General features: G+C 39.3%; 5 protein-coding genes and 1 long non-coding RNA gene across 7 annotated transcripts; 2 read left to right on the plus strand and 4 right to left on the minus strand.

Moving 5' to 3' along the window:
- Positions 1-1882: 1882 nt before the first annotated feature.
- LOC119995107 (delta(12)-fatty-acid desaturase FAD2-like) lies at positions 1883-5529 on the minus strand. 2 transcript variants are annotated; one of them, XM_038841490.1, is made up of 3 exons: positions 5374-5524; positions 4383-4483; positions 1883-3420 (listed from the first exon to the last, which is right to left on the minus strand). In XM_038841490.1, exon 3 carries the CDS (start codon positions 3407-3409, stop codon positions 2258-2260), a length of 1152 nt encoding a protein of 383 aa, XP_038697418.1. In that variant the 5' UTR covers positions 3410-3420; positions 4383-4483; positions 5374-5524; the 3' UTR covers positions 1883-2257. The 2 variants fall into 2 exon arrangements, with proteins under 2 accessions (XP_038697418.1, XP_038697417.1); XM_038841489.1 differs by lacking the exon at positions 4383-4483 and having other exon boundaries at positions 5374-5529.
- Positions 5530-6401: 872 nt separating this feature from the next.
- LOC119994391 lies at positions 6402-7542 on the plus strand. Its single transcript, XR_005467044.1, has 2 exons — positions 6402-6547; positions 7222-7542. It is a non-coding gene; the product is annotated as an uncharacterized LOC119994391 (long non-coding RNA).
- Positions 7164-9444, minus strand: LOC119994374 (4-coumarate--CoA ligase 1-like). The gene is made up of 4 exons (XM_038841226.1): positions 8178-9444; positions 7872-8085; positions 7664-7766; positions 7164-7555 (listed from the first exon to the last, which is right to left on the minus strand). The coding sequence occupies exons 1-4, from the start codon at positions 9376-9378 to the stop codon at positions 7436-7438; spliced, it is 1638 nt and encodes a 545-aa protein (XP_038697154.1). The 5' UTR covers positions 9379-9444; the 3' UTR covers positions 7164-7435.
- Positions 9445-10745: 1301 nt separating this feature from the next.
- LOC119995085 (late embryogenesis abundant protein 46-like) lies at positions 10746-11516 on the plus strand. Its single transcript, XM_038841460.1, has one exon. It carries the CDS (start codon positions 10824-10826, stop codon positions 11334-11336), a length of 513 nt encoding a protein of 170 aa, XP_038697388.1. The 5' UTR covers positions 10746-10823; the 3' UTR covers positions 11337-11516.
- A 262-nt stretch (positions 11517-11778) lies between these two features.
- Positions 11779-15107, minus strand: LOC119995084 (zinc finger CCCH domain-containing protein 14-like). Its single transcript, XM_038841458.1, has 3 exons — positions 14789-15107; positions 13741-13801; positions 11779-12735 (listed from the first exon to the last, which is right to left on the minus strand). Exons 1-3 carry the CDS (start codon positions 14859-14861, stop codon positions 11985-11987), a joined length of 885 nt encoding a protein of 294 aa, XP_038697386.1. The 5' UTR covers positions 14862-15107; the 3' UTR covers positions 11779-11984.
- A 982-nt stretch (positions 15108-16089) lies between these two features.
- Positions 16090-20695, minus strand: LOC119995048 (linoleate 13S-lipoxygenase 2-1, chloroplastic-like). The gene is made up of 9 exons (XM_038841409.1): positions 20312-20695; positions 19874-20142; positions 18710-18941; positions 18312-18635; positions 18155-18240; positions 17933-18043; positions 17530-17831; positions 17113-17379; positions 16090-17023 (listed from the first exon to the last, which is right to left on the minus strand). Exons 1-9 carry the CDS (start codon positions 20655-20657, stop codon positions 16264-16266), a joined length of 2697 nt encoding a protein of 898 aa, XP_038697337.1. The 5' UTR covers positions 20658-20695; the 3' UTR covers positions 16090-16263.
- Positions 20696-21321: the final 626 nt, after the last annotated feature.

Below are 21321 nucleotides of genomic sequence, written 5' to 3' on the forward strand. Positions count from 1 at the left end.
AATAGGGAGTCAATAAAGTATTGCAATTCATGCTCCCAATCCACATTATACTATATATATATATATTGCTTTATTTATTTGTGTGTTCAACCCTTTATGTTAATGATCATCTCATGGCATATAACCCCTAAAATGATACAAAAGCTGCTGTCCATGTTGATCGTGGAGAATAGGAGGAGGGGGGTATTATGGTCATTGTGACACCAAAAAAAAAAACAAAGGCCGGGATCATGGCTTCTTGCCTAAACGACAACCGTACATATATCCCCGCCTTGCAGACCTCTACCCTACACTCAACAAAAAACAAAATTTATAACCATGAGTAACTCAGATATGATCCTTATATGTGTGGTGTCTAATAAAAGTCTCGAGTTCGAATCTCTCATATTCCCTTCCCCTGTAAGCCAAAAAAAACAATCTCCTTTTTTAGTGGATAATTACATCATACAAAATTATTCTTTGAACATCCGATATAAGTTTAAACTTGAGTCATTTTTGTAGGCCCACGCATATAATTTACAAATTGACGACATAATAACTTGAATCAAAAACTCATCACGTGGCTACAAATGTATTGCTCCCAGTGTGACAATCTCAACAATCTGTCTAATTATTCTCTCTCATAAGCTACTATATATTTAATTTATGTTACAAATTTGTAACTTTCCAACTAGAATTATTATTGTTGATACAAAACTCAATTATTTGTCGCGTGCAGCTGGCTTGATTTGACAATAAATATTTTCACCCGTTAAGAAATGCTTGGTGGTACGAGTTAAAGGAAATCTTACATGGATATAAGAAATTTCACTTGAATGTTTCCGTTTGTCTAACAGGTTTAACCCTAATAATCACGGAATCAAGAATTGCCGTACGAGTGTCGACTTCGTACTTAGCTACTAATGCAGCTTTCTTTCTATATCTCAAAGAATCATAATCTCCTGTAATCAATTGTACACAAGTTATAGGAGGCCACACGAGACTAGTCACGGATGGGCCGGCCGGCCCAAGCCATCTTAACCCTCCACGTGGATACATGTCACTGTCTATGGGCCCGGAGACTTGGTCTCCGAGTCTCTCTATCATTAATCCAGCCCAGCTAAATCGAAACACGGGCCCACTCGTTGACGTGCGCCACAACTTTTGGCAGTTGGTTGGAATTGGGGGTAAAGCCACCCTCCTTTTAAAAGAGAAGGCAAGTAAACAAACCTTTTTTTTTTTCTTTATTTTCTAAAATCAATATTTTTAAAAAAAATTAAGTTTCTGTCTAAACATTGTGCAAGATCTTCTGGAACTGTACAGTGAATACAACAGAACCAACCACCCAGATAGGTTTTGGGATTAAAATTATAAACCCGGTAGACAATTCTGTTTGATCACCATCTCAGGCATCAGAGAAGGGACACAGAGAGAGAGAGAGACCCCATCCCACCAACTTCTATGAATCAATGATAATTCAAGAGAAGAAGATTCCATGATTCATACCTATATGCATATGGATGTATCCATAAAATTTGAGAATAAGTGCCCTAATCATATCATAGGGGATAACAAGATGAAAACTGAAAAGGGTGTTGAGAAGGTGCAATTCCAATATAATTTCAAAAAGAATAATGCTTGAGACTCCCAAAAGACCCCCATTTAATGTGAAGTGTTAGATGTGAAATGAGTCCTACATTTGTGTTTTTAATCAATGACTATTTTAATGTCACATAGATTTGGGGAACTTTTAGGGATCAAATTTTGAGGGTTTCTAGCATTGTCCTTTCAAAAATGTGCTAGTCCATAAAGAGGACAGAGCTTCCAGATATGTGTGCTCTTCCCATAGATGTCCTGGCTAATTGCATGAAAAGAAGCTCAGAGATAGAAACAAAATCACGAGTGAGATGATCCAGCAAAGCAATTTATTCAATGACCATGCAACATGTCTCAAGATTAAAGAAGGGTCTACTTCAGACCCAAACCATGAGTTCGACAACAACTTTGTGTCCTAACAGGCACAACAATTCCTACAAACCTTGTGATTGATGAACTAAGCAAAGGTTCAAGCCCTCTCTTCAAGAACCAAGACTTATTTTCAAGAAGAGAACTAAACTTGAACCCAAATCCAAACCTATCCATGTTTTTTTTGTTCTTTTATTATTTTATGCATAATAGGGTTTCAAAAAATTTCAAAGAACTGAGACTAGTGAAAGGATCTAAATTACCAGGAATGGAAGGCCAATGTTCCTGCAACCCAATTGCATTATTTCGCATCTTAAATCTTATTTTTGTACCAGAAGACTCCTTTGCCCTGGTCAACTTCATCCGGTTCAACATAAACACACTCCTTTGCCTCCCTCCACATTGCTTTCAAGATCGGAGTCCCATCAAACTGGTAATAATCTCCCAAAATTGGTTTGATTGCCTTTGTAGCCTCCATTGCATGATAATGTGGCATGGTTGAGAACAAATGGTGTGCCACATGAGTGTCTGTAATGCTATGGAAAACCTTGTTCAAGATTCCAAAGTCTCTGTCAACAGTTGACAGAGCACCTCTCAACCAGTCCCACTCAGAAGAATCATAATGCGGCAAAGAAGGGTGGGTGTGCTGCAAGTATGTTATCAAAACGAGAAATCCATTCACCACCAACAATGGTGCTCCATAAACACAGAAAACCCAAGAGAACCCTTTGGCCATCGCCAGGCGGTAGAGCCCAAAAAGGACAGCAAAAATACCAGCATCAGAAATGAAAATTTGAATCCTTTCACGATCTGTGTAGATAGGGCCATATGGGTCAAAGTGGCAAGCAAAGCGATCATATGGTCTACCAGAAACATTGAATGCTAGGTACAAAGGCCAACCAATGGTAAGTTGGAGGATAAGTGTGAGAGCTCGGCCTGGCGGGTTGTTAAGGTATTTGGAGTACCAGTTGATACTGGATTTCTGTTTAGGGACAAACACTTCATCACGGTCAAGAGATGCAGTGTTGGAGTGATGGCGGCGATGACTGTGTTTCCAAGAAAAATAAGGGACAAGGAGACAAGAATGGAGGACAAGGCCAACTGTGTCATCGAGCCACTTATAGTCACTGAAGGCATAGTGCCCACACTCATGTGCTATGACCCAAACACCAGTCAAAATGCAGCCTTGGATGGCCCAATATATTGGCCATGCCACATAAGAGAGGGAGTGAGGAAGAAGATGGAAGTAATTGGTAGCAACATGATAGAGCAGAAAGGCTATAGTAAGGTCGTAAACGACATAGGAGAATGAACGAAGAACAGAGCGCTGAAAACAATGAGGCGGTATTGCTTTTTTGATCTGTCCAAGAGTGAATGGGGGCTTCGAGCAAGGAACTCGCTTCAGGGCACCAAGTTTGGACTTCTCCTGAGTAGGACGAACAGGCATTCTGCCACCCGCACCCATTTTCCCACAGCCTTGAGGACAATGATTGAAAAAAATGTGAGAAGTAGAAGGTATTCTTAGAGTAAGTCTAGGGAAAAAAAAAAAAAAAAACCAGTCGAAAAATAAACCAAGTCAAACTTCATGTAACAGGACTATAATCAAAATGAATTAAATCTACTCACAGAACTGGCGCAAGTAAAATCATAAACCACACTGATTTTTCATTCTCAAATAGTTCTAGTTTCTCATCCCTACAATCTTGGGATTTTTTCTGAACTGCTCTTAGGATGGAGACTGATTGGTGGTAAAACTCAAAGACGTTCGTTGCAAGGTAAAGATGCGAATTCAGAATAGGAAAGCAACACAACATTAACCCTGATTTCTTGCAATGTTAAATCAATATCCTAATTGACTACTATACATGGCAGTACAAAAAAAGGCATCGTATGCGCACCACAACATCTTAGTTTATTAAGTTCTAAACAAATTATTAATCTTTTATCGATCACAATAATTCCGGTGTCCTTCAAAGTATACACACATTTTTTGAAGCATATATACTATAATTACACAACAATCAGATAAAATGGGATGCAAATCACACTTTTAATAGTTTTATTGCGTAAGTAAACAGCAAAGGGGTCTGGCCACTTCAAGGTACTTCACATCTAATCTTTTTGTGTTCCTTTCAAATTTCAAACAGAATTCATACGCGCCTTATCTCAGGTATTAATAGAATCGCCAGACCATAAAATTCAAAAATGCATCTAAGATGAAAATTATTGAGAACATGGCAGAATTCAGTAAGTGGCAGCGACCAAGCAGGGATGTGAAACTTCTAATGCCGCTTAAACACCAATCCTCTTTTTGAATTATCACAACTTAATGAGACTACATACACGCATTTGTACAGGTTGTGTTCTCATCAAGGATATCTAATCTAGTTCATGAGCAATAAGAAAAGGACTATCTTAACTTTTCAGAAAGATCTTACCCTAGGGTAAGGATTGGAGGCTGCCAGGAGCAACCTTTCGTGGGCAGCTGGAATCAAAGGCAGAAGCGAAAGGCAAAAGCTCAACTTTGATAGTTTGACCCCTGGACAGTTATTTAATTAAAGAAAACGCATTTAATACTTTTAGTAGAAGTGTAATACCGCTCAACCAGCACTTTTCAGCGCCTACTAGCGAGTAGACGAAGGATCTTTTTTTTCTTTAAACACCGTCGGCCATCAAAAATTTCACCTACCACTTTTATATCGACTCATTTTTAATGTGATAATAGCGGTGGACTGAAGCCCCAACAACCTCCACTTTGTTTTGATTGGGAACGTATCGCAACTTGACCAATTATAACATATTTAACACATATACATTACGTAGTCAACAATAGGACAACATTCTCTCTTTTTTTGAATGGAAAATAATTTTATTCCCGAGCCACCACCAAGGAGGTTCACAACAGAAGTAATTTTTCAAAAACTGCATTCCTGGCGGATGACAGAGATTCCCATATACTTCGAGAATAGAAAATTAAAATGCAGATCTTGAGTAAATTATAAGTTTTAAACTGAGCCGAGCAAATTTCAGCTTTCATTGATCAAACTAAATTTTTTTTTTTTTAAATCAATCGTACAGGGGAATCCATCAATAATCAATTACACAATGCAATAAAATTTTAAATCGAGCTCGAATGAAAGAAAAACAATCAGTTTTAACGAATAAGATTCAAAGCGACAAACAGAGAGATCTGTTTCAATAGGAGTTCGCACGGATCTAATCAAAATTACTCAACAAATACACCATTTCCAGCTTTCATTATCGCAGGCCATACTCGCACGAATCACAAGAAGGTAATGTGATAAGTGATAGGATCCTGGGGTTAGTTTAGGCAAAGTCGAGGTTCTATCAATAAGGGACAAGAATCTGATACCAAAACAGAGAGTCGAAGGAAAAACAAGAGGAGAAATAAGAGAAGAATGGAAGTACCCGAAACGAGAATCTCTCGACCTCTAACGAATCTCCTTCTTCGAGTACCTTTCGCTCGCTCAAGAGCTGCCGCTCTTCCTTCACTTCCACCCTATCCCGGCCCCTCTCTACGTGGACGTAGAATCGCCGCCTCTGTGTAATGAGTAACCTACTAACCTGTGACCCTTTATCTATGCTGCCTCGCCCACTACAAATCCCTTATGTTCATCTGGGTCCCACCACCTCTCAACATGCATTTTTTGCCTATTTATTATATCGTACCTTTTGGCCGACGTGGCTTTATTTTAATGAAAAGAAAGAGAAAGAACTAATGGACATTTAGACTCGTACTCCCGTTATGGCCGTCCAATGCGAAACACATCAACGGTAAGATTTCATTTGGCCAGATGAAAATATGACGGGGAACCGATGACGTGTGCGTGTTGGGACATTCCAAATTGGGCCAATCACGTGGGATGATCAACACACAGCATGTGGTTAAAGTAGGCTTGCACGATTACACGTATATCCCTTGAAACGCAATTCCAAATGCCTTGCAAAATTGGCACAAGTTTTGGTCATTCAATTGTCGAAATCCAATTTGTTCTGCTTTGTCCTCAAAATGAAAATTTGTCCAAATTGCCTTAATTTTTTTTATTTGAGACCAATCTCACACGAGAGTAGGAGTGCCTTTTTCCTGTAAATTATGAATAGATTAAACTTATTAAGCAAAGACACCCCTATCATTACGTTGCTGGTTGACTGCTTTGTGAAGATAAAGGGAAAATTCCCTCATCGTCCGGTGTTTGAGACTGGTTATGCTTATAATATGAAACGATATAGAAATTTGTAGAAAGTAGTCGTGAAATGTGAGGTCAAAAGTAGATGGGCTGGATATTGGATTGGAGAGCGAAATATTATGGCAATGCTCCAGAATCCTGTCAGTGTTCAGCCCATTTTCTACACTAGGCCCACCGACTTATCTTTCCATGAGCTAGGCCCAGATAAATGAGAAGGACTGTTCGGATTGGCCCACCATCGTCCCCTGACATACAAATCTCCACCGCGCCTCTCATTTTTCCATCACAACCGTCTATGACTATCTGTCTGTTTCTTCCTCTCACGCCGCTATCAATTGCTTAAAGATAGAGAGTTGCCATGGCGATACCATCTTGATGCGAAGGCTCGTCATATGGTATCCTTTTCTATCTCTCTCTCTTTTCCCCTCTTCTTTTCTCATCGTCTCTACTGAGGCGTTGAAAGTGTTCTTTTTCTCTCTAACAGATGCGACGGAGACAGGTGACTGCCTCTTCACCAAATTAATTCTTTTAATTTTTATTACTAATTAATTTTTTATATACATATTCTTCTATCTTTTAAGAGTTCAATTTAATTTCAATTTGTTTCAAGCTGTTAGGAGAATAATCTTTCAATTTTAACACAAAAATAACGTATTTGAGAGAATATGGCTTTTCGAGATTGAAACCCTGAAGTGTTTGAACAGCTTCCATTTTTGATATTTGGGTTAAAGATGGAGAAAATGAGTCTTTCAATGGGGAGATGCTTAGGATTATGGAAGAATGATGGCTTTGTTTTCTGAAGAAATGAAGCAGAGTTCCTTCATCTCCCTATGATTGCTTGCTATTCATTCATCTTCAAATTTCTTATTGGCTTATTGTCTATGTTATTATGTGGTCTGTTCTCCGTTGCCTAGATTGATGTTTTTGCCATTTTGTTTACGCGAAAAGATTATAAGTTTCCAGCTGATGTATCCATTGTGAAAAGCACTAGGAGTATCCAACATTTCCGTGTTTATTCATTCACGTAAATACGTAATGGCTTGACTTGTCTGCAATGGTTTTATTTCAGAAGATTATATCAGAAGGATAGAGTATCGGTGTTCGGAACAACCCATTTAAACAACAATGGTACACGTGACATGGATCCACAAGTCTATCGCAAACGGTACAAATTTGTAAGTTTTCCTTCCAGAGTGGGAGTTTAAATCTTTGCCCCAATACATGTTGAATCCATTGTGATGCTATACATCGTATTTAAATGTATTAGGACTGGAATGCACATCTTAATTTTGAACTTCATTTGCCAATCTTGTTCTGAGGTCCTTCCGCAGGATCTTGCCAGATGGTGCCTTAGGTATTGCATCTATGAAGAATACTTTGTTTATTCTTTTGTAAAACACCACCTGTAACCAAAATAAAACAGCTAGTTCACAACTTGAGGAATAATCAAAAGTGAGTGGCATGGTTGTAACTAGAAGCTGCTGCTGCTGCAAAATTTAATTGTTCTTTACCTGCTTTGAGATATACTGCTTGATATCATCTTCAGTGGTTTTTGAATTATTTGATCTCACCACAAATGCAACAGGGACTTCTCCGGCTGATTCATCCGTCTTTCTGAAAATAGAAAATAACCCATTGAGCAAAATTGAGCAAAGGCTTCAATTCTGAAGCAGTATGTCAATGGTAATTGCAATCAACTAGCGTTGGGCTTCAACTTACCCAACCACAGCAGCATCAGAAATGTCAGGGTGGGCTAGTAGCATGGCTTCAAGTTCTGCAGGGGCAACCTGAAAACCTTTGTATTTGATCAGCTCCTTCAGTCTATCAACAATGAAGAGCTCGTCATCGTCATCAATCAATCCCATGTCGCCGGTATGCAACCAACCCTCTTTGTCAATGGTTCTCTGCGTTGCCTCGGGATCGTTAAGATATCCTGGAGAGTCAGAGCATGGATTTGGAATGTTAAATCCTAAGATCCTCTGTTTTAATTACTAAATTAGTGTTCAACATGTCAAATTATTTTACCTTTCATGATCTGATCTCCCCTAATGCAAATCTCTCCAGCCTGGTTCCGAGGCAGAGAGGCACCGGTGTCCGGATCCACGATCTTCATCTCTGCATTTCGAACCACAGTGCCACATGCTCCAGGCTTAATATCAAACGGTTCCTTAGCAAATGACAAACACATTGCCAACACTGGTCCTGCCTCTGTCATTCCATATCCCTGGCCAAGTCTAGCATTAGGAAATTTGGCACTCACAGCATCTTCAAGCTCCTTCCCCACAGGAGCCGCCCCTGACTTGAGCACCCTTATGGAAGACAGGTCGTATTTTTCCGTCTCCGGCGATTTAGCAATCGCCAACACGATGGGCGGAACAATTGGAGCAACAGTCACTCTGTGTTTCTGTATGAGCTCTAACAAGGCATTAATGTCGAACTTGTGCATGATTAGAATCGCAGCTCCGACTCGCAACCCGCAGAGCATTATCGAATTCAAAGCGTAGATATGAAACATCGGCAACACACAGAGGATCACGTCTTCGCTATGGAAATACAAATTAGGGTTTTCTCCATCGACCTGTTGAGCCACGCTTGTGACTAACCCTTTGTGCGTCAACATCACTCCTTTTGGCAAACCCGTTGTGCCCGACGAATAAGGGAGTGCCACGACATCGTCTGGAACAATTTCCACGTCAGCGAGTTCGGTTTCGTCGGCTTCAGTCAACTCAGAGAAATGCAAACAACCCTCTGGTGCCACGTCGATGCACATGAGCTTCACATCATTCTCGTGAGCGAAATCCTTCACTTTCTCCACGTAGCAGGCTTGCGTGATGATCAGTTTCGTGGCGGAGGCCTTCGCTTGCTTCGCTATCTCCGCAGCCGTGAAGAAGGGATTAGCAGCGGTGGCAATTGCGCCGCGGAACGACGCGCCGAGAAAAGAAAGCACGAATTCAGGGCAGTTTGGGAGCAACACCATGATCACATCGCGTTGTTTGATCCCGACCTTGTCTAACCCTGAAGCGACTCTTCGCGCTGTGAGGTGGACTTGCTCGTAGGTGTATACGTCGCCGGTGCTACCATTGATTAAGCAAGGTCGCGAGGCGACTTTGGAGACGTTTTCGAAGACATAAGAGTGTAAAGGGAGGTGGTTGGGGATATGAATATTCGGAAGTTTTGATCGGAAAATGAAGTCTTCTTGACGGTTTTCTATAGTTTTGGACTCCATTGAAGATTGAAAAAATAAATGATAAGATTAGCTCAGGCAATGGAGCTGAGGAAGGAAGGTTGTAATGGATGCTGATATAGAAGGCAGTGCTGGCCATGGTAGGTGAAGGGAGATGATGGGGATTAAGCTATTTTGAGGGTAGAATTGGGAATTGGGTGTGGGTTTGTGGAGTTGGGTTGGTGAGAATTGAGAGTGGGTATTTTGTATTTGGGTGTGGGTCGGAGAAATGGGGTCCATGGGTTTGGTGGGGGAAGGCAATTGCTTTGACTTTCTCCTTACCTACCACGATAGCTACACAACACACCATAATAAGATTCTTGGTTTTGAAGCATTGCTTGGCTTTCTTCTTCTCATTCGTCATTAGTCTTTACCTACCGCAATGGGTGCCATTGAACTATCATACCTATCATAACATTTTATGGCATAAAAATGGAGAATAATGTTTATAGTAATTTGTTGCCACCTTTTTTTAATCTCAATTCATATATGCCATTCTTAACAGGGATGTAATTCTTACGGGGCATTTGATTGATGTTTTGAGGGGAAATGAGGGTGTAATTAGTATATTCTCTTGTTTGGTTAAGTTTGGAAGGGTCATTCCACTCTCTATTCTCCCTTGTGGAGTGAGAATGGGCTTTTACACTTGTTATAAAATATTATTTTATTTTCTAAAAAGAAAAAATTATACTATTAATATTTTCACACTTATTCTCCCTATTTATTTATATCAAACATGACCATGCTCATACTATATTAATCTCACATTCGTCTCATACTCATCTTATGCTCACTTCATACAATAATTATAAATCAAATGTTCCGTTAGTATAGTTTCTACTTTCAGGCCAACAACTTAGACTTTCATAGCTCACCGACCTTCCTTGACGAACAAAAATAAAGTTTTGATATTTTTACAAACGGGTTTGTGGGCTCGTTGGGCCTAGAAACTTCTGTTTGCAGGGCTAGTAGGGCTGACGGTGCTGAAGGCATTGGGACAAATTTCAAATTTGGGACAAATTTCAAATTTGGGACAAATCGATTACCCTGAAAGAGTTGGGCCGAATCACAATTGGTCATTGCTCGTACAAAACTCCAAAGAGAACGCGTCCAATGGAGAAAAAGATGCCATCACGAAACGGCAACGAGCAATACACGTGTAAGAAATTCCGGCGTCGTTTCGCCATACATCTTACAAACCGACACGTACTTTTTGTAACTGCCGTCATCCTTATCGTTTCAGAGACTTGAGACGTGGCAAAAAAAAGGTGTCAGAAACAGCATTCAAGAGCGTCCACGTATGCTCTTCGATGACACGTGTCAGTCCTTCAGAAAACATGTAAACATCTATATAAGTGATACTATTAGCAAGGAGTGATCATCCATTGAATACTTGAATCGCAGTTAAAAAGTGCTTGCAGGGGAAAAAGAAGAGAGAGCGAAACAAAATGCAAAACATCAAGGAGACAGCAGCAAACGTGGCGGCCTCGGCCAAGTCAGGCATGGAGAAGGCCAAGGCTACCGCCCAAGAGAAGGTGGAGAAGGCCAAGGCTCACGACCCATTGCAGAAAGAAATGGCAACCCAAAAAAAAGAGGATAGGATCAACGAAGCAGGACTGAACAAGCAGGAGGCGCGTACGCATAACGCGGCAGTTAAGCAAGGGGTCCAGTCCCATGGCCCAACGGGCATGCCGACAAGTGGCGCCGGGGGATACACGACCGGTGCACCAGGAACCACTACGTACTCTACCACTGGAGCCCACGGGCAGGGAACCGGGGCCCACCAGATGTCTGCCCTTCCTGGGCATGGAATTGGGCAGCCACATGGGCAGGTGACTGAGGGAGAGGTGGGATCGCATCCCATTGGGACGAATACTGGCACGGGTCGAACCACGGCTCACAACACTGGAGTCGGTGGCACCGATGCGACTGGCTATGGAACTGGTGGTTCTTACAGCTAAGACCTGGCTACAAACTGCAGGGTCTTCCTTGGGAAGCCGAGATGTGTCTGTATGTTTGAATTTTGTTGTACTAGTTTTCTTTTCCTTGGTGTCTTTCTCCCACTCGAGAGTGGTTTGCATGTATTTGTTGTCACGCTTCATAAATAAAATAAAATAAAAGCAGTTTAAGCATGAGATGAATATGATGAGTCATAAACTATTTCTGTACATCATTAAATATTTAAAAGCCCATGTGAGCCCAAGAGCTTTAGTCCAACAATCTGTGTTACTGGGCTGCATGATTCTCATATGAAATATCATTGGTTCATTACCTTCGTGTCCTGCCATAGTGCCATACATGACGCAATGGCATTAGGGGCAATAAACGAACGGACTGGCATAGTTCCGGCATCAACTCAGTAGACATCCCTGAAATCAACACCAGCTACTGGCATAAAACGAAAAACAAAAAACAAACGAGCAGTACAGATTATGTAAACAATATTACAACTATGGTTACCAAAACAAAGGTAATTTCAGAAGTTAAATCAGAAGCAAAAAATACCTGACATGATCTTTCAATTACACTAAGTTGCATTACATAGCCAGCATTCAAAACAGATATCTGACCTACCTTCCACAAAACACTACCCTATTAACTGGAGAAAATCAGATAACTGATTTCCGCAACTCAGCAGCACCATGTGCAAAGTGACACCTATCCCCAAAGGTGCAAGATCCCTTGGTAAAATTATCGCAAATCTTTGTCTTATAGTTGCTTCCCCGATGAGCTGCCGGCCCAGGTCCTCCAGCAACTTTAGCATGGCCAGCCTGTGGACCAAGGTTCATAATTAGCTCGCTTACCATTGCACCAGCTTCCTGTACCTGCGCAAACGACCCCTCAAGTACAATGTTCCTCTTATTAGGATCTGTCTCATCCTCCCGGATAGATAGCTTAGCCCCTGTTTGGCGACAGATCTGTTTTGAATTAACACCACCTTTACCAATGATGGCGCCAGCAACTGAGGCATCTATACTGATGTTTGCAGTGGAAGAAGCACCGAAGCTGGCAGCAGCACCGGAAGGTGGGAGTTCCATCCTACTTCCCATGCGACCAGGTCCGTGTCCCATACGAGTGTCATCATGAGATGGAGCAACAGGCTTGCCAAGTTCCCATTCACCATGTGCAAAGTGGCACTTGTCACCAAACTTGCAGCCTTCAGCCGTATTGTACTTGTTGCACATGCGACTTTTAACACTGAGATTTGATGAACCATTTGGCATGGCTGGTGGGGCCACCATATTTCTAGGTGCAGCGGGTATTGTGGGCCCTAAATTCATCATCTGGGCAACAGCATTATAACCTCCAGGAACATGGTGCAGGAAGTGACAGCTCTCGCCAAATGGGCAACCAGCAGTACTGCAGATAATACCGAAAAAAATTAATAAGGCGGCTGCAAACTTATCATCATACTACCAAGGTAAACTACGAAATCATAGACATCATATTTTTGATAACACTCAAAAGTACTGGAGTATTTCATTACGCACTTACAGGCGATAAAAAAAATGTGAACGGCCATCATCACTACATAACAGATACTAAAAAGCTCAACCGGCAATAACAAAGCTGTTTTTTCCCCAAAAATTAAGTAACAAATGAAACGCCCAAAAATTTGCTTGTGTGCAAAAACAATTTCATTTAAGTGAAAATGCGTTCGCGGATAAAGACACGAGAGGAAAGCTAAAGAAATAATCTCATTTAAAAATTCAAAAATCACCAACAAACTTGATCACACAACCCTTTCCCTCAATTAAAACACCATGACTACTGGAAATAAACTAAAAATTATTATGAAACGTTGATTACAATGCCGAATTCTATATCCAAATTGTACTGTTTCCTCTACATCACTAAAACAAAAATATAAAAAAATTTGACATTACTAATATTCAGACCCCATACCTGTAGCCCATTCATAATTTCAAAACAAAAGTTACTTACAAACTTCTTAGCAATATAGAAGGATGTGTTTGATAGACGTAACAGTCCCAATGAAAATTCATCGCACTTCAATAGCTTACCGTTGGAATGAAAAGATGTGACAAGTCCATTCTGAAAATCATCACTGTTTTCTATCATATTCAATTAGCGGTGGCCATACAAAAATATGATGAATCTCAATATAAACCCCCTTCTTGCCAATTAGGCAATTAGTCCCCGGAAAATAATAATATTTAGTCCTTTACATAGCAGCAATTAACATGATTTGTCCAAGACCAGTATGTACCTGTATAACATCTATGAACTGCCGATTCATCACCATCGCATATTTTATATTGTGAAAATTAAATTCTTAAACATCTTAATAAATTAATAATAAAATGAAGTTCAACGTATTATTAGATAGGAAAAGATTTGAACCTGAAAAATTTGGTGCATGGCTTCGATTTGCTTCCTACACCAGTTGATAAGAACTCCATTTCTGTTACAGAACATCATTACTTGTTTTCAGTTCAAAATTTTATGAATTCTTAATCTTATTACTCTAGTACATCCATAAATTCTTAGGACTAATTAATATTAAGAAAGAAGTTTTTTAAGGCCAAATGCAATATATGAAGCAAGGTTTCCACAAAAGTTAAGTACTTCCGAATCTCCATGCTTTGTACGTTAACCAAGAAGGTTGATTCCACTGAACAGTTAAACAAGAGAACAGAAAGTTCACTAGCAATAAAACCGGCCCCATTTGACAGTCTAGAAACTTATGTTTTGCCATTGTATTATGTAAATAAAGAGTCATTGCTTTGCAATAATGGCAATGCTCATAGGAGCAGACGGCTATGACTCAAACGCAATTATTTATTAGACCATAAAACAGACGAACATGAACAAGTGGCCCAATAATAGAGTTGCAATGATGCAACCTAGAGGTCACAGGTTCAATTCCTGAAACAACCTCTAATTATAAGATTTTCTAAAGTCATCTCTGCATATGAGGAAAATTGGGTACTTTCTCCTCTTCTGGATAAAACAGAGGCATGGTAAACAGTGCTATAATATCCCAATTTAGAAAGTCCTTCAACAGGATACACACCAATAATTATGCAGAGACACACTGCATCCTAAATTGCCTCAAAAAGAAGCACTTCGATGAGCAACTGAACATGGAAGAGACGCTAGGGAATAAATAGAAACAAAAGACCATAAACAATCAATACACGCTCAGACAGCATATTAACAATACCAACAAAATAATTAACCGCACCAGAAAAGAAAAACACCGATTCAATGACAACGTTGACACGCTGAACAGTAAAAAAATCACTAGAAACCAACCCCAACTATTGAGCCTGGGAATCAAATAAGGAATAAACGCGAAAGCCCACGCATACGAAAAGTTAAAATAGAAAAGCAAATAAAACAAAATCAAAACCCTAGGTTCCACTGGAGGAGAAAAGAAAGCACGAACCTTGCTTAGATCTCTTGAAGCCGCCATTAACGTTGAATCCACCTTCATTCCTACCTCTCTTCCGAGAATCCATTGACACCTTCTATGTATAAACGTCTCCTCACAGATCCAGATCTAAAACGAACCAAAGATTTGAAAAGACAACAATCAAAGAATCTATACAAATCTGCAGCAGCTCAGATACTCAAAACCCTAATGAAGTGAAGAGATAGGACAGAAAACCCTAACGGTATTAGCGAAGAAACCCTAATCCTAGATACAAGGGTTTTTGGAAGCAGAGAAAGCAGGAAGCCGATAGGGCTACAAAAGAGAATGGAAATTTCTGGAGGGGGAGATATTTATATTTAAAGTGAATTTTAATTTAATTACTTAAATAATTGAAATAATTCGTAATTAACTAATTAAAGGAAGTTAATTTTTTTGAGTTGGATTCAGCGCGCGGATGGGAGACTCTTGTCTACTTCGTCCACGTGTTATCGCTGAGGTCATCCGACACAGTAAGATCTGCCAATTGATCCTATTGACTTGTCATGATACGTTGTTTATTATTTTCAATATTATATAATAATAACCACCAACCATATTTTTTTTTGTCTTTCTTTCATTTGATGTTTATAATGTAAAAATTTATAATCATGCAAATTGCTAGTGACCATTGACAATCGATTGAATTAGACATATGTGTACTCAAGGTTTAATTCCAATGAAAAACATATTTCTCAACGGTATTTCAAAAAAAAAAAATAACACTGTAATTAAGATTATCATTGATTTATTTTCTAAATATCTTTGAGATTCCAAAAGCTAATTCAATGTTAATTACATTTACTAAGACTATATAGAAGATTATTTTCAATCATTGAACAAGATTTGCACATCATTATAGCAACTCCAATGAGAGTTGTTAAATTGGGTTGTTATGATTGAATTATACCAATTTTTTTTTTTGAAATACCATAGAGAATCATGCTTATAAAAAGAGGTCGTAAAATTTTTTCATTCCAATGGGAGTTACTATAATTAGGGCAGTCAAACACTAGTCAATATAAATCGGTAAGTGCACAAAATTGCATATCGAACTTTGGCAGTTGGCTTCCCTCATTATTTTACCTCTTCACTTTTTCTCTTCCTAGCGACCAAGAAAGAAAATTTCTATTTTATCAACCCATATACACCAAGTGTTGAAGATGAATTTTTTTAGGTTGGGGGTGTATAATAGTAGTTAAGTCCACATAGCAACCCGGTTGGAGTTGCTCTTAGGCTATAAGATTGAATTAAAATTCTAAGTTTTAATTTTTAACTAAAGAACAGTATTTTATAAGCCAAGGATGTGAACATGCGTTTTATTCGAACAAGCCAAATTGGATAAAAAGGTTACAAGACCCATTATTGAACATGCTTTTATTGATAAAAAAATAAAAAATAAAAAAAGAAAGACAGCAACCCCATTTGCATTGATCAGCATGGTGGAAAACTTAGATGGAGATGCTGTTGGGGACTCCCTTCCCTGTGACACCGCTTTCAGAGAATGGCTTCAAGAGCTCATAAGGAACAATTCCAGCTCCACTTCTGTTGGCTAATTCCAAATCAGCATTCCTGCCATCAATAACCCCTTCAAGTTCTCTCAACCTAGCGTTAAATCGTTCATATGCAGCATAGATGACCGGATTTGCAACCCAAGATGGCTCTGGAGTCTCACCAAGGTACTCCTCATCTGTTGAATGGGTTGACAAAGCGTTCAAAACAGACATCACTTTAGTTGCCTGAATTTGTGATGGGTAGGATTGCAAGAGTGCATCCTCTGGCCTTTTCAAGAAGTTCCTCAGCTCTTCCTCTGTCGCGTCCTCTGTTGGCATGTTTTTCCTGGTTATTGTCGGTCGATTAGGGAAGTACCCACCAAATGTGTACTGGCCAAAGTTCACTGCAGCATGGTGTCCTGAAGGTACCCAAATTATGGTTGTCAAAATTTGGATTAGATCTTCTGGGGTATTGAGAACAGGCCACCATGACTCATCTTTCTTGTCTTCGTGGCCTTTGGTTCTAATCTCAGTCCACCAAGCTTGAAGTTCACTGTCCGACTTCACTTTTGAGGGGTCTTGGTAGTAGTGGTTGACATAGTCACTAACCCATTCCTTAATAATATCCCATAGTAGTAGGCCATCATTGGCGAAAGGATAGTCTTCAATTGTTAGCTTTAGGCCATGTTTAGCTGTTGGATCCTCAACTGCCATTCCCCTGTAATTGACAAAACAGTAGTAGTTTTAAGATTTTGGGATAAATTGTGCTTCACAGATAGTACTTCTATTTTGTATTATATGGTATACCTTCTAATCAAGTCAGCAGGCAAGGCTTCCATGTCGAACCTCCAGGATTGGCCATAAACAATTGCACTGAGCTCCATTGAATACTTCCCTGGTGAGAAGGTGCCCTCAATTACTCCATCTGCATTGATGAGTTGTAGGCGAGCAAGCGCGTTGATTTCCATTGTGTATCTGAAATGAGGGTACAGAAGCCTATATATTGGATGCATTGCACTCAATTGCCTATTAGAGGCAATAATATATGGCTCTACGCAGCAATGAGTCCTTAGCCTGAAAATAAGAAAGGCAAAGCTTATTAAGAGAGTTGAACTAAGGGGTGGTGATGCAGCCCAAACACACCAGGTGTTCGACGAAATGCCCAAACAAACAGCGTGAGTTGGCATGTGGTGAGCTCATTTTGTGTTCACTAGAGTTAATTACCAGTGGCTGATAAGTTGATGATAACCAGAGTCATGAGCAGTAACATGAGCCTTGGCTAGCCTCCATAGCCAGCATCCAGTGGCATCAAAGCTAGGTGTGAAAACTTGATTCCATTGGGGCTTGTCGCCAGAAGGTGGACGAACAAGTTCAATTGCAACAGGCCTTAGTATGCTGTCTTCAGTGAGGAAGAACAATGTCCGAGAAGCATACATTGTGGTATTATCAAGCTCTCTTATCTTGTTCACGTAAGGCATGAACACATCATGATAATCCAGAATAAATAGCTTCTTCTGCTGCAATGCCTAGTACCCAAATTTATACAAAGATAATCAATCACCAACATGTACTTGAACATAATCGATGCTTCTAATGGGTCTTATACATTTAGTATGAACATGTATACCTCTTCAACAGTCATTACGCCTTTAATTTCCTTTTCGATTATCTCTGTCGTAATTGCTGATTCAGCTGGACCATAGATGGCAGGATCAAGACTACTTCTCAAAGGCCATTCCTTCATGAAATTAATCATGTACAAAAATTTAATTAAATACACTTACACATATACATGGATATACGATCATGAATTATTAAACATCTCGTTTGCCATACAACATAATCTCACCGTGACTAACTGAATGCTAAATGGATTAAGACCCGCAAGCGTTTGACGAGAAAATTCCTCATCTCTGAACCAGGCAAACTTGTCTCCTGCAAGAGAAAAAAATAAAAATAAATGAGACTGTGAGAGTGAGATTGAGATTGAGATTGTGAATACGTACTGTCCATCATTTCAGGAGTGTCAAAAAGCACGTAATCGTCTACTCCATCCTGAATAGTGCTTATCAAATTAGGGAGCACTGATTTGAGGAAACCAGGATTGTCTTTAGGCTTGGGTATGTTGACTCCTTCATCGAAGAGTGTGTCAATATGAGTGAATAAGGGGAAGCCGAGGGATGGATCCACCAGTGCCGTCTCAAGCTGAGGTAGCAGCGAACTCATTACATTACTCAGGATGTTAACCCCGAATCCCACCGTCTTCACAGCTGAGAATGATTCGTCCCTTGGCACGTACATAATCAAGCTTCTTTTCTCCGAATTTGGATCTAAAAATTCGTCAAATTTAGAACCAGACTCAATTTCCATTACTAAATTGACAATAGGCTGCAAAATCAATTACCAGTTTTAGTGCGAGGACGCCCTGTTCTGCAGCGCCTAGGGTAGGGGAGATCCTTGCCGCCGAGGGCTGGTCTTGGATTATTGCTATCTGGAGAACCAAGGTCATTGTATGTATCGTAATCGTATATCCTGTCAGTTAATTTTCTTTCTCCCGTTCCATCTCCTCTCAAAAGCTCCAGTTCTTGCTTCCTCAACCTCTTCAGCCCAGCCGGAGTTTCCTCGGCGGTGTAGGACTGGGTACAAACAAATTCAAACATTAATACACAAGACCCGGATAAAATATAATTCCGGATGAGTCCTAATCAAAGAAAAATTAGAGTCCAGTCACCTTAATCCAAATTTTTTTAAAAAATAAATAATACTCGTTAGAAATTAGTGACCTTTGACCATTTACTCTTGATAGAGGTCCCCAAGTTCTAATTTTCCATTAAATAAAAAAAGTCCAATCAAATGGGATGCTAGAAGTCAATATTTTTGGGTGATCGTATTCGTTCAAAATTAATAGAGTCTACGACTTAAATATAACGATTTAGAAAGTATGTCACATCACATCACATTTTTATTTGTTTATTTTAAAAATTTTCTAACATTTTGAGTTATTCTCTCCCTTCATATGTGAATCGTAAACTCTACGTAATTAGAAAGTCTCCAAAATCCAAAATGAACACGTATTGATATATTAATTATTTGGGTAAATAAAAATCGTTGTTAATAATAATATTATTAAAAGAATTCTTTTATGAGCTCTTAAAATGAGGTCTTAACTATTATGGTTTAAAATATATTTTTTTTAAATTTAGAAAAAATATATTTATATTTTGATCGGTTTTATGAACCCAACAATATTTTTTTTGTTTAAAACAAAAATCAAATTCAATATGAATAATGTATGATAATTTTGGATCGTTGGATATAAAACAAATGACATTTTACATACATTTCAAATTGGGGATTGGAAAAAAATATATCGTTAGTTTTGTAAGACCGATCAAAATATAAATATTTTTTTTTCAAATTTTAAAAAAATATTTGAACCCTAAAAATGAACCATAAAAGTTAAGATCTTATTTTAAAACCTCATTTTAGGATTTAATCTGAGAATTCCTCAATAATATTATTACATTTAATTTAATTGGGGATTGGACAAGTGAGAATTAAGGACGACCTTATTGATGAAGAAGACTCTGTCATTGGGGTTGTCATGCTTGGAATGAACCCATGACTCGCAGGTAACAGTGAGAGGCCCCTCAGGCAGGCCTTCAAACACGATCTCCTTGAAAAACAGCTCTCTGCGGTGTTGATTCTCTACAATCACTGCTCCAACCTCTCCAAACTCCACCGGCACCTTGAAGTCACACACAAACTTTGCCTCCGTCAACGACTGGCTCACTTTAAGCGCATAGTCCTTCACCGTTGCCTTCTCTTTCCCTGTTTCTGTAACAAAACAAAAACACCCCACCACGATAATATTGATTTATCTGCTAAACGAGTATGATAGATATCCCAACAGCTGAGTTGTATGCACAAGATATGAAATATGTGGAGTCCACGACACACTGTGTGTATATACATAAGGATGAGGGGAGGTTATTGTCCTACTTACTGGGATCAAGCTCCGAGCTTACAAGCTCAAGAAGAAAACTTCTACCAAGAAGATCTGTAATAGAGTAGGAACCACCAACGATTGGCAGCGTAACTGTAGTAGTTGCCTTCACTGAGACTGTCTTATCGGTCGCAAAAGATGTAAACAAAGCTTTGACATTACCAATATTATTAGAACTAGTGCTTCTCATCGCATGTTTCTTCTGGTTTCGAGGGTAATTATTACATTGCCTTTGAAATTGAAGGGGAAGTGAGGTACTGAAACCGAGCTGGGTGAAAGTGGAGGGTCTCCCTACAGGAGAATAGGGTTTGGGGGTGGTGAGTTTCTGAAGCTGAGAATTCATCATTCTTTCTATTTTCTAGCCAGAAGAAGAAAGGAGTGTTTTTGGTGAGGTTTTGGGTTGAATCTAGGGTTGTTTTTATAGAGGCCAGGGCGATGGCTGATGGGTGCAAGTATTTGAATAGTCAATAGTCTTATGGTCGTTCAATGACAATCTGTTTCACGTGGTGAATGCTTGTGGGAAATAGATATCCCAAAAGTCAGTTTTACCACCATGAACACCATACACCCGAATCACTAATTAAAGTTGTAAAGATGATGTGTATGATTTTAATAATTAGGGTTTGAATCTCCCTCTCTTGTTTCAATCAGATTTTAATTATTCATATCTATATTGATGGTGACGATGGATATATAGTCATGCATACATAAATCCGTACTTGAGATCCAGAAAATATCGTGGATTTCCAACAGATTAATGACCCTAACAATTTGTATTTCTTCTTGTTTACGTCTTGAAAATAAAATGTTCCCGGGAGATTAAGGGCCGCCTAACCATTTATGCATGGGACATGTGGGAAATGTCCTGTCAGGACGTACTTGTCATCACATTATCACACTTGTCTCCATATTGAGAAATGTGGTACTAGAAAATGATAATAAAAATCAAGAGATAATTCTTGGATGATAAAGTGAGCTGATTGGTGGAGAATATTACCAAATGACATTTA

This window comes from Tripterygium wilfordii, chromosome 3 (assembly GCF_013401445.1).
Source record: "Tripterygium wilfordii isolate XIE 37 chromosome 3, ASM1340144v1, whole genome shotgun sequence".
NCBI classification, from domain to species: Eukaryota; Viridiplantae; Streptophyta; class Magnoliopsida; order Celastrales; family Celastraceae; genus Tripterygium; species Tripterygium wilfordii.

Coding starts and splice junctions, on each gene's coding strand:
- LOC119995048 (XM_038841409.1), bottom strand. CDS start 20,657: ATGATGAATTCTCAGCTTCAGAAACTCACCACCCCCAAACCCTATTCT. Junction 18,241..18,311: donor CACTCCTGAAATGATGGACA/GTACGTATTCAC, acceptor TTTCTCTTGCAG/GAGACAAGTTTGCCTGGTTC. Junction 18,044..18,154: donor TTAGCATTCAGTTAGTCACG/GTGAGATTATGT, acceptor AATTTCATGAAG/GAATGGCCTTTGAGAAGTAG.
- LOC119995084 (XM_038841458.1), bottom strand. CDS start 14,861: ATGGATTCTCGGAAGAGAGGTAGGAATGAAGGTGGATTCAACGTTAAT. Junction 13,802..14,788: donor CTTCAAGAGATCTAAGCAAG/GTTCGTGCTTTC, acceptor GTTCTGTAACAG/AAATGGAGTTCTTATCAACT. Junction 12,736..13,740: donor CCATGCACCAAATTTTTCAG/GTTCAAATCTTT, acceptor TATTATCTGCAG/TACTGCTGGTTGCCCATTTG.
- LOC119995085 (XM_038841460.1), top strand. CDS start 10,824: ATGCAAAACATCAAGGAGACAGCAGCAAACGTGGCGGCCTCGGCCAAG.
- LOC119995107 (XM_038841489.1), bottom strand. CDS start 3,409: ATGGGTGCGGGTGGCAGAATGCCTGTTCGTCCTACTCAGGAGAAGTCC.
- LOC119994374 (XM_038841226.1), bottom strand. CDS start 9,378: ATGGAGTCCAAAACTATAGAAAACCGTCAAGAAGACTTCATTTTCCGA. Junction 7,767..7,871: donor TCTGATGCTGCTGTGGTTGG/GTAAGTTGAAGC, acceptor TTCTATTTTCAG/AAAGACGGATGAATCAGCCG. Junction 7,556..7,663: donor AGCAGTATATCTCAAAGCAG/GTAAAGAACAAT, acceptor TTTTGGTTACAG/GTGGTGTTTTACAAAAGAAT.